At 45.6% G+C, this 12,433-nt stretch overlaps 1 protein-coding gene across 3 annotated transcripts in view; it reads left to right on the top strand.

The window, feature by feature from the left end:
- The window catches only part of LTBP4 (latent transforming growth factor beta binding protein 4), a 506,304-nt gene that overhangs the window by 454,695 nt on the left and 39,176 nt on the right, over nt 1–12,433 (top strand). For all 3 annotated transcript variants that reach the window (XR_004540381.1, XM_033955323.1, XM_033955322.1), the window contains exons 23-24: nt 826–957; nt 2,797–2,928. Coding sequence is in view for 2 of the 3 variants with exons in the window: in XM_033955323.1 (XP_033811214.1) it covers nt 826–957; nt 2,797–2,928 (264 nt within the window). In the remaining variant the exon portion in view is untranslated. The remainder of the gene's footprint in view (nt 1–825; nt 958–2,796; nt 2,929–12,433) is intronic.

Here is a 12,433-nt window from a genome sequence, read left to right as displayed (position 1 = left end):
TCCTCTATGCCTGTTCTAGTCTTAACCCATGCCACCAAGGATTCTCAGGGGAGGAGGGAGGGGTTTAATCCGTGTCACAGTATTTAAATTTAGCCCATGTATTCCACTGTTATCAGTATAGCTACATAGTTGAAGCTAGGGTGGCTGTATTTGCAGGCCTAAATATACAGTACCTTCTTAGCTACGCAGATAGGGGATTACAGTTTTTCTAAAGTTAGGCACTGGGATGATGTGCTAAGGCCCTGATTCTTTAAATAACACCCTAAAGTTAGGTGCCTAGATCGGCATACCTAGCCAATCTAGGCGCCTAACTTAATTATTTAAAAGGCTTAGTCGGCGCCGATAACTGAAAATTAGCACCTTTTAATAGACATAAATTGCACTTAATTGGACGGTAGTCTAACTTAGTAGGCGCCTACTACTTTGAGGTAGGCGCCTAGTCCAAGGCACCTACCAGAAAGTAGGCGTGGTTAGGGGGCAGATTGTGGGTGGGGTTTTTTTTCATGTAGGCACCTGTTTTGGACTTAAAAGCACTCATTTAGGCCAAGAAGACCCTGGCATAAATATGATGCACCTAAGGTTAGGATGCCTTTTGTGAGATTGGATTATCAGTAAGATAGGGGAGGGAGTGATGCCAGGTAGGGGCGGCAGGATTCGTGTGCCCACCAAAAATTGGGTATCGTACTATGCCACTGCTCTACCCTATCCTCGTTTCTATTATGTGTAATCATTTCTGCTAATTTTAAATAGGCTTCTAAGACTACCAATTTATAATAAAAATAGAATTTTCATTTTCCCTTTGTTTGGTCACTTCTTTTGCGCCAGATGTTGATGAGTGTGGGGAGCAAGGAGGTTCCTTGTGCGGTGCACAGCGCTGTGAGAATACACTAGGATCCTACAAATGCATTGCCCACTGTGACGCAGGATATCGGGCATCGCCATCCGGGGGTTGTACAGGTATTACAATACATTACATTAGTGACTTCTATTCCGCCTGTACCTTGCAGTTCTAGGCGGATTACATCAGAAGATAACTGGACATTTCCAGGAAAATTTACAGTTTAGGGAGCTGGTTATATAAATTGAGTCTTTGGGAGAACTTAAGGGATGGGTAGAAGTTTGAGGATTACATCAGAAGAAAAACTGGAGATTTACGGGGAAATTACAATTCAGGGGGCTGGTTACATAGTTGAGTCTATGAAGGGGAGTTATAAGAGGAGTCAAAATTTGAGGGGGAATTTTACAGTGGGGGAGGGGGAAGGACGGGGGGGTTAAGATATCTGGATTAATTTTTTGAATAGCAGGGTTTTGATTTCTTTTCGAAATGATTTGAAGTCGCATGTTGCTGTCAGCAAGTTAGAGATGGAGGGGTCTAGTTTCGCTGCCTGCATTGCTAGTAAGTTGTCATACATCTTCTTGCGTTGTGTTGCGTTCCTTTGAATGAGGGATAGGCAAATGGGGTCTGAGTTCTCCTTTGTCTGGTTGTAAGGTTCCGATTTAGGTGATTGTTTAGGTAGTTGGGTGCAGTACCGTTTATTACTTTGAATAATATACAGTATAATTTGAATTGAATTCGAGCTTGTACTGTTACACCTTATGTCTGGGCCTCCGGACTTTTTCAGAGTGTGTGTGTGTGTGGAGGGGAGGGGTGAAGTTGAATAAGGCTGCTACACAAGCTAAGTATATTTATCAATAAGTTATTTAGAAGTTAGAAAGATAAAATATGCACATGTAGGGGATAATATTGAACCCACAAGAGTCAATATTTTTTTAAATGCCGGCTGCATAGTGACTTCTGCTGCATATTCTAACTGGCGTAGTAAGGGTGGTGCCTGGGGGGCAGTCTTTGTAAAGGGTGCAGGCACCCATCCTCCTCTCCACCCCCCCCCTTCCGGATCCCTCTGCTGTGTGCCCCTCCCTTCGTACCTCTTTAATTTTTCCTGCACGAGCAGCATTACAAACTTGCTGCACGCATCGGTGTCACCTCTCTCTGACGTCACTTCCTGGCCCCTTGCCTAGAAAGTGACGTCAGAGGGATAACTGACACAACACGGGCAGCAAATTCATGCTGCTGTTCTCGCCTGGAAAATTTAAAAAAGGTACAGGGAAGGGAGGGGTACACGAAAGGGGAGTTGGGAAGGAACGGGGACAGAGAAGAGGGTGGGAGAAGGGCACCACTGCCCCGGGCCTCACTACGCCACTGCATATTCTGATAGAGCGATGAGGTACTGGTACTCTGCAAAAAAAGTGATATATAGCTGCTATCTGGATAGGACAACTGCTTGGCTGCATGGAGTTATCCAGATAACGGTGAGGAAAATCATCGCCATCTAGACACATCATGTTCTGATCTGACTCCACCCAGACCACTCTTCTGCTATCCAGATAGTGCTGAGATGGTCTGAAAATATATTCATAGAAAGAAGTGGGAACGGACAATGAGCACTCCACCGAAGGTCATTGAAATAAACAAGTTGGCTTTACATCAGTGATCTTCGGTGGAGTGCTCATTGTCCATTCCCACTTTTTTCTGTGTTGTTTATACCTGTGGGTTCCTCGCCCTGTTGGACTTTTTGTTGTTTGCTGTAAAGATATTCAGCAGAATTGTTCACGTAGGTTCTATTACCCAGATAAATGTTTTAGATAATGTACCCATGGTTTTCACATATTACTCCCAGTTTGTGTAAGAATTTAAATATAGTTGGGCTAAAAATAAATTGAGGATATGATCAGTTGAGGGTCCGGGCTGGGTGTGTGCCTTTGAAGTTCTTCCTGACCTTTTTAATTGCTTTCCAGACGTTGATGAATGTCTAGAGTATGGCCCTGCCCTTTGCGGCACTCGACGCTGTGAGAACATACCAGGTTCCTACAAGTGTGTGACAGATTGTGAGCCAGGATACCAGGCAACAGTCACGGGAGAGTGCACAGGTAACCTTATATGTTGAAGAGCGACTGGTAGATGCTTAATTTGATTATTTCATTTCAACCTACTGATATACCAGTACTGACAATCACAAAGTTTTTGTCAGTTTACAATAAAGCATTGATAAAAGAGGAGAGTGTGGTGTAGTGGTTAGAGCTACAGTCTCGGCACCCTGAGTTGTGGGTTCAAACCCCACAGTGCTCCTTTTAACCCTGGACAAGTCTCTTAATCCTCTACTTCCCCAGGTACGTTAAATAGACTGTGAGCCCATCAGGACAGATAGGGAAAATGCTTGAGTACCTGATTTGTAACCCATTCTGAGCACCCTAGGGAGGATGGGCTAAAAATCAAATAAATAAATTCACAAAGAAAATATAAATAATCACATAAACATCAATATTCTTCAATGCAGAGGCCAATGGTGGCCCCCATTGTCTTTCTGTTTATTTTTCTGCTATTCTACCCAGACTCGGCACAGAAAGGGTAAAGCAGATGGGGGATGAGCCACAGGCTTGAAAGACAAGGCATTTCTCAAGAGGCAAACGAAAATGTATTTGGAAATGTTCACAATCTTAAGGATACCCCTAATGAAGTTTGAAGGTGGACTGGTGGAGATGGATATCATTGACGCACACGGGAAGATATTTGATGAATCTCCTTCAGCTCATTAGAGACCCACCTTAAAAATTAATAAGGCTCACTGGTATATCCTATATAATAAAACCCTAGAGCGCGCATGCGCTCTTGAAATTTCGTGATCCCTGCCGCTGTGATTTCTGATCCGTGGCCGCGTTCCATTTTAGAACGCGGAAGCAGGGATCACTCTAGCCACTCCCCTCCTCCCGCCCTCACTCACCAACCGCTGGAGGAAGCGCAGGCAAGCTCTCTCCCTTCCTGCGTCCTCACCGCCCCGATTGGTGCTGGTGGCAGCTGCCGGGAGGAGGGCTTCGTGGAGCGCCGCTGCATGCCAACACCTTCACAGTCTCCTGAGCCACGTCCTCGCCACCCCGATTGTTCAGTCTTCACGCTTCCGCAACGCAGGCGGGGATTGGAAAGAGTAAGGGAGCCGAATTAGCAGGGGTTGGGCTGGGAGGGAAGAGAAGCGGTCTGCCTCGGGTTTTTCAAGGCCTGGCTTCTTCGGGCAGCAGCAGCGTTTACAATTCGCTGCTGTTGCCGGGTCCTGCCTACTTTCTGTTTCAGGAAGACGACCCGACAGAGAGGAAGACCTGATGCCGGCAACAGCAATGAACTGTGAATGCTGCTGCTGCTGCCCAATGAAATTCAAGGAGGAAAGGGAGCAGAGGGGGAGAGAATGGCTTGGAGGGAAGAAGAGATGGCAGGGCATGGAGGGAAGGAGGAATGTATGCCAGACCAAGGGAAAAGGAAGGAGGAACATATGGAACAGAGAGAGAGAGGGCGGACACTGGATGGAAAGAGAAGAGAGGGCAGTGAATGGAAGGGGCAAGACAGAGGGTGAACAGTAGATAGAAGGGGTAGAGAGGGAGACAGCCACTGAATGGAAGTCTGAGGGACAGGGGGAGCAGACGTTGGAAGGAAGTGGGGAAGAGAAAGAAAAAAGGGCACATGCAGGATTGAGGGAAGAGGATAGAGTTAGAAATAAAGATAGACAGATAGAGGGCCAGGGAGAGACAGGCAGAAAGAATGACAGACAGACAGCATCCAAGGAGAGAGAGATAAATAAAAAAAAAACCAGACAGACATGTACTCTAGCACCTGTTAATGTAACGGGCTTAAACACTAGTATATTATAATTCTCTCTTTAAATAGTTGTGTTTATTGTCTTCCTAAAAGTCTGCATATTGTCTTCCAAAAACCTACTTTACCCGAATTAAACTCGCCTTAAACCACTACTAGAAAGACATAAGCTAAATCATGAAGGGGGTAATATTCAGCCTTTGGCAGAAAGCTGCTTAAAAGCTACTTCCAGCCGTAAGCTGACCTAACCCCAGAGCATGTGTCTCTTCTGGCACTGTATATCCAGCTATGTTCGTTGATCCAGACGTTAACATGGCATCGGCCAATATTCAGACCGGTGGTCTGTTAATTTGACACATAAAGTTGGTCTCAGATTCCTGTTCACTGTCCTCACTAAGAGTTGCTAGTCATGGGTTCCTACTCTGTGTTCACTCTGGGGTGGGAAAGAGTCATTAGTCCCAAGTTCCTTATTGTGAGACTTTCAGGAAAGGTTCTGTTTTTGGTTTTGGTTTTTTTTTTTTTTTACAATTTCACACTTATCAAGTTAAAGTTGATGAAGTGCTTTCTAGAATATGAAGCAATCCCTGTGGAGTCCCCCAGGGATCCCCTTTATCCCCTTCACCTTTTAATATCTATTTCTTTGTTACATTACATTTCATTTGTAGGCCATAAAACCTCTCAGATCGATGCGGTTTACAAAGCCAAGAGACTGTGCAACCCCAGTGACCTACAGCATAACCATTATTACTATTAATTTCCTAAAAACCTCACAAATAAAGTTGATTTTAATAATTTTCTGAAGTGTATATATGAACAAGACAAAGCAAACAAATTACATATCTCCTTATCCCAACTGGCTGCCTGATAGGCAAACAGTCATTGTAAGACTACTTATAAATGTTACCTCGAACAAAAGGAAACATGAAGAAGTAACTCATAATGGGCAATCTGTTGTTTTTTTTTTTTAAAAAGGTGAATTGGTCCAATAAATACTCAGGTGCCTGCCCATATAAAGCTTTATAACAAAGGGTCCCAAATTTAAATAATACTTGGGCTTCAAATGGAAGCCAGTGAAGCTCTTTATAATACAGAGTGACATGATCAGACTTCTTCAAGTCAAAAATCAAACAACTGTCACATTCTGAATTTTGGGTAATCTAGCTACAGTGTTTCCTTGAAAATAAGACACTGTCTTATATTAATTTTGGGCCCAAAAAAGGCACTAGGTCTTATTTTCGGGGTAGGTCTTATTTTTTTTCATGTACAATGATCATCTCGCCCTTCCTCTTCTCCACCCTAATTCTTCCTATTTTCTTTCTCTCCCCCACATGGTCAGCATCTTTCCTCCCCTCTCACCCATCCCCTTGTACAGTATCTTTCTATCCCTCCCTCCCATCACTTGTGCAGCCAGAACCCTTGCAGCTTCTATCCCTCCCATCCCATGTGCAGCAGAACCCTTGCAGCTTCTATCGTTCCCTTCCTCCCATCCCCCCACATACACACTCCCCCGCCACGCACCCCTCCCGCCGCACAAAAACACACATACACACACACACACTGACCCTTCCATCTCTCAACCCCCAAACCCCGAGACCGACATACCTTGTAACAAACGCAACGTCGGCAAAAATCTAGACAGGCTGCTTTGCCGTCTTCTCTTGCCCGTGTTCCTCTGCAGCATCACTTATGATGTCATCAGCAATGCAGCACACGAGCACCCATAAGAACATAAGCATCGCCTCTGCCGAGTCAGACCACAGGTCCATCGTGCCCAGCAGTCCGCTCTCATGGCGGCCCCCCAGGTCAGTGACCTGCAAATGATCCTCTTTTGAGGACATTTTGACCTGTATAGTACCCCCTTTATCAATATCCCTCAATCCCCTTTTCCTTCAGGAACCTGTCCAACCCCTTCTTGAAACCCAAAATCGTACTCTGCTCCACCACCTCCTCTGGAAGTGCATTCCAGGCATCCACCACCCTCTGAGTGAAGAAGAACTTCCTAGCGTTTGTTCTGAATCTGTCTCCCTTCAATTTTCTTGAGTGCCCTCTTGTTCTTGTTTCCCCTGCCAGTCTGAAGAATCTGTCCCTCTCTACCCTCTCTATACCTTTTATGATTTTGTAAGTTTCTATCATGTCCCCTCTAAGTCTCCGTTTTTCCAGGGAAAAGAGCCCCAGTTTCTCCAGCCTCTCGGCATATGGTAGGTTTTCCATGCCCTTTATCATTTTCGTTGCTCTTCTTTGGACTCTCTCAAGTATCGCCATATCTTTCTTAAGGTACGGCGACCAGTATTGAACGCAGTACTCCAGATGAGGGCGCACCATCGCCCGATATAACGGCAAGATAACTTCTTTGGTTCTGGTAGTGATTCCTTTTTTGATAATGCCCAGCATTCTGTTCGCCTTCTTTGAGGCCGCTGCGCATTGTGCCCCTGGCTTCATTGTTTGGTCTACCAGAACCCCCAAATCCTTTTCTAGGTTGCTTTTGCCCAATACCATCCCCCTCATGCTATAGTTGTACATCGGGTTTCCTTTCCCTATGTGCAAGACTTTGCATTTCTCTACATTGAAGCACATTTGCCATTTTTTCGCCCATTCACTCAGTTTGTTCAGGTCCCTTTGTAGCTCTTTACATTCCTCAACAGTTCTAACCCTGCTGGAGAGTTTTGTGTCGTCCGCAAATTTTATAACCTCGCACTTCGTCCCTGCTTCTAGATCATTAATGAATATATTGAACAGCAGTGGTCCTAGCACTGACCCCTGCGGGACACCGCTCGTAACTGCTTCCCATTCCGAGTAGTGTCCCTTTACTCCCACCCTCTGCCTCCTGTCCTTCAGCCAATTACAGATCCATCTGTGCACGTCTCCTTCCACTCCATGGTTCCACAGTTTTCTTAGCAGGCGCTCATGGGGTACCTTGTCGAAGGCTTTTTGGAAGTCCAGATATATGATGTCTATGGGGTCACCATGGTCCAATTGTTTGTTTATCCTCTCGAAGAAGCACAGTAAGTTCGTTTGGCAAGATCTTCCTTTACAGAAACCATGCTGGCTGGTTCTCATCAGATTATTTCTCTCCACATGCTCATCGATGCTGTCTTTGATTAAAGATTCAGCCATCTTCCCTGGAACTGAGGTTAAGCTCACTGGTCTGTAGTTCCCCGGGTCGCCTCTGGATCCCTTTTTGAAGATAGGTGTAACATTCGCTATCCTCCAGTCCTCCGGGATTACCCCTGTTTTCAAAGATAGGTTGCAGATCTTTAGTAGTAACTCTGCTAGTTCATCTCTGAGCTCCTTCAGTATTCTCGGGTGGATTCCATCCGGTCCCGGTGATTTGTCTGTTTTTAATCTATCTATCTGTTTGAGTACGTCTTCAAGACTCACCTCTATTGACAATAGTTTTTCCTTTTGGTCCCCCTTGAAGGTTTTTTCTGGATTCGGCATGTTGGATGTGTCCTCTTTCGTGAAGACTGACGAGAAGAACTTGTTTAATCTGTCCGCCACCTCCTTTTCCTCTTTTACCACTCCCTTCCTGTCTCCCTCATCCAGGGGTCCCACTTCCTCCCTCGCTGGTTGTTTTCCCTTCACATATCGAAAAAAATGGTTTAAAGTTCCGTGCCTCCTTGGCAAGTCTCTCCTCATACTCTTTTTTCGCTGTTCTGACCACACGGTGACATTCTTTCTGATGTTTCCTGTGCTCTTTCCAGTTTTCCTCGGTTTTATCCTTTTTCCATTTCTTGAAAGATTTTTTCTTGTTTCCTATCACATTTTTAACTTCGTTGGTTAACCAAGCTAGGTCTTTTGTATGATTTCCTTTGCTCCCTTTTCTAAATCTGGGTATATACAAGTTTTGCGCCTCGTTTACCGTATCCTTGAATAAGGTCCAGGATTGCTCCACGTCCGTGTTTTTCTGGAGCTGTGCTTGAGTTTTCTCTTTACCATTTGCCTCATGGGGTCATAGTTCCCTTTCTTGAAGTTGAATGCTGTTGCAATGGTCCTCCTCTATTTTCACTTTGAATTGGATCATGTTGTGATCACTGTTTCCTAATGGTCCACTACTTCCACTTCTTGTGCAGGTCCTTTCAGCCCGTCGAGGATTAAATCCAGTATAGCTGTCTCTCTCGTTGGTTCCCTGACGAGCTGCTCTAAAAAGCAGTCCCGCACAGCCTCCAGGAAGTCCATTTCCTTGGAACATTTTGAAGCTCCACGGCTCCAGTCTATCCCGGGATAATTGAAATCTCCCATAATTATGGTGTTTGCGTTTTTACATTCTCTCCTCAATTTGACCCTCAGTTGTTCATCCATTGCCTCTGTTTGTCCAGGTGGGCGGTAGTACAGTCCCATCTTTATCTCGGCTCCCTTTCTTCCTGGTATTTTAACCCATATTGATTCCGGTCGGTCATTTGCCACTGTTATGTCCACTCCGGTCGAGTGAATGGCATCTTTTATATGGTCAAATATATTTTATTGAGCAATCAAGAAAACAACAGAGTAACACAAGAAGTACAAAACCAGCTCAAAGGTTTGAAATATCCCCCAGAAGAACCTCCCCCCACCAATCCCCAACCAAAATACCCCCCCTCCCATTCCCACCCCTGGGTCCTCCTTCCAAACACAAAAGAACAAAAATCAGATTAGCAAGGTATATAGAAAAGGAACTAAAGGAGAAGTACAAACAAAAGTGTCAATTAAGTATCCGGCTACGAGCCAAAGGGGTCAAAGTAGTCCAGAAAGGTTCCCAAGTAGTCTGGAAAAGACGGCCCTGGCGAGATGACAAATCAGTCACATCCCGGCGCTCCCACATCAAGAGAGAAATCATGCGGCTCCTCCAAAGGGAATAGTCTGGAGCCTCAGCTTCAAGCCATTTCAGCAGGATACATTTTAGAGCAATCAAAATTGAACACTTGAGGAAAGCTGCTTCTCCCTTGGAACGTGGAAAGGAGTGAGGAATAGTCCCAAACAAAAGCAAAGGGGAACTGCGAATAGTGACATGCCAAATATTCTCCACAAAAGCAAATATAGCAGTCCAAAAAAGTTGTACCTGAGGACAAGTCCAAAACATATGTCCTAAGCTGGCTTCCGGAGCCTGACAACGAAGGCAGGCTGCATGGAGACGGAAGTGAGCCAAATATGCCCTTTTAGGAGAAATATATAAACGAAAAATCAATTTAAAATGTTGCTCCCAAAAGGTAGTGTATTTACGAAAAGCAGGCAGTCGACGGACAACCTGAAGGAGTATATCAGAAGGCACATCAACAGCAAGATCACCTGACCAAGCATTTCGCAGCCGAGAGTGGTCAAACAAAGGGCATTCATCCTTCAAGTGGCGGTGATGAAACGTGAGAGGGACCGGTTGTTGAGAACCAAGGGTAAAGGCCATAGACAAAGTCTCATGACAGGCGGCCTGCAAGGAGCTAGAAGGTAAGGAAGAAATGTAATGATGGATTTGCATGTAAGCAAAATTGTCAGTAGGAGGGAGACCAAATTCTGCTTGCAACTGAGCAAAAGATTTAGGAGTGCCTTCATTAGTAACCAAATGAAATAGATATTGAATGCCCTTTGCTTCCCACCGAGCAAAACTCGGCCCATCAGTCCCAGGTAAGAAAGAACCATTAAAACGAATAGGCAGGAAGGGAGAGACAGAGGGAGAAAGAGTGTGAAATTTGCAGACCCAACGCCAAACCTTCCGCAAGGGTCGGTGTAAAGCTTTCATAGAAAGAGACTCAGGTACAAGAGAAGGGATAGAATGAAGATAGGCACTAAAATGAGTAGAGCAAAAACAGGAAAGTTCTAGAGAGGAGTTAGTAAACGCCGAAGTACCCCTAAAGAGATCATTAATATGCCTCATTCCACAACCGACTGTCAAATATCGAAGATTCAATAAGCCCAAGCCACCTCTGTACCAAGGAGTCGCCACCCACCTATAAGGCAAGCGAGGTCGCTTACCAGCCCAAAGAAATTTCTGGACCAGTCGCTCCAATCGGCGCTCATCACGAAAAGTCAAATACAGGGGAAGGACCTGAAAAACATAAAGCCAACAAGGGACCAGAAGCATGTTATACAGGTGCACTCGGCCCAAAAGGGAGAAAGGAAGAGTCTCCCAAAGGTGCAACCTATTCTGTAATGCCTGAAACAACGGGGTTACATTTAGCCGGTACAAACTAGAGAGATCTAGCGGAATGCTAACCCCCAAGTACCGCAAATCAGAATCAGCCCAACGAAGAGGGAAAACACCCCTCCACGAAGTTCGTAAATCTGGTGGAAAAGGTAAGGCCAAGGATTTATCTAAGTTGAGAGACAGCCCTGAATAAAAACCAAATTCAGAAATAAGATCCAGAGCTGCTGGGAGAGAATCTTCAGGATGAGTAAGAATTAAAAACATGTCATCCGCATACGCCAGAGTCTTAAGTTCGAAGTCACCAACCGAGAGACCTCGGACCTCCGCAAACCCCCGAAGAGTGCATAACAAGGGTTCCAAAGAAAGAAGGAACAAAAGAGGAGAAAGGGGGCAACCCTGTCGGGTACCACAAAGAATAGGGAAAGAGTCAGAACAAGTCCCATTAACAAGCAAGGAAGCCAAGGGATTGGAATAGAGGGAACGCACAGCAGCGAGAAAGAACCCCCCGAGCCCCACATATTCCAAAGTACGAAACAAGAAGGACCAGTAAATGCTATCAAACGCCTTAGAAGCATCCAGGCTAACAAACAGGGTCGGAATTTGGCGAGATTGACACTGAGCTAGAGCAAGAAGTACCTTGCGAACATTGTGTACAGACTGTCGGCCTCGAACAAAACCTACCTGATCCTCATGGATAAGCCGTGGCAAATGAGGAGCAAGACGATCAGCCAACATACGAGCAAAGAGTTTGAGGTCCACATTGATCAATGAAATGGGGCGATAAGATTCCGGCAAATCAGCAGCCTTACCAGGCTTCAAGAGTAAGGTAATAAGAGCCTCGTTCACAAAACGTGGAAAAGAACCACGGACAGTAGCTGCATCAAAATACGCCAATAAAGGGCCATAAAGAGTAGGAGAAAGGATCCGATAGAAGTCACCCGAGAACCCATCCGGGCCCGGAGCCCGGTCAGAGCAGAGCGATTTAATAGCAGACTCCAATTCAACCGCCCGAAATGGACTATTTAAAGAGGAAATCGCATCCGCTGACAAACGAGGCAGCCCTGAAGAGTGAAGATAGTCCGACATCATCTCCAAAGAAGCGTCATCCGAAGCTTCATACAACCGACGAAAAAAATCAAATAAGACCCCGGAGATCTCAGAAGTCCGGGACACCACCCCACCACCCCGGGTCCGCAGGGATAAAATCGGCTTCCTGCCAGTCGTAGCGTTAACCAAACGAGCCATTAGGCGGCCGGGTTTGTTACCGTAACGAAGAAAACGATGTTGATAAAAAGCTTTGCATTTTTGGGAACGAGAATGGAGAAGAGAGTTCAGGGCCACCTGAGTAGACAGATAACAATCTCGAGTCTCCGGAGAAGGGTGGAGAGAAAAGGACCGCTTCGCCAAACGCAAGGCCCGCTCTAGAGTAACGATCCCCTGATTAATACGCTTGTGACGAGCACACAGAAATGAAATGATATGACCTCGAATCACCGTCTTCCCAGCCTCCCAAAACAAGATAGGATCATCCATGTGGGAAGCATTATTAGTAGAATAGTCTCCCATTGGGCCTGCAAAAAGGCACGAAATTCCGCATCCTGGGCAAGATAGAAGGGAAACCGCCATGACGACGCGCGGAGGTATGTGGAATCCAAGAGAACATCAACCCAAATCGGGGCATG

This window comes from Geotrypetes seraphini, chromosome 8, assembly GCF_902459505.1.
Source record: "Geotrypetes seraphini chromosome 8, aGeoSer1.1, whole genome shotgun sequence".
NCBI lineage: Eukaryota > Metazoa > Chordata > Amphibia > Gymnophiona > Dermophiidae > Geotrypetes > Geotrypetes seraphini.
The sequence above is the reverse complement of the archived record's forward strand: the minus strand, read 5'-3'. Positions and strand labels throughout refer to the sequence as shown.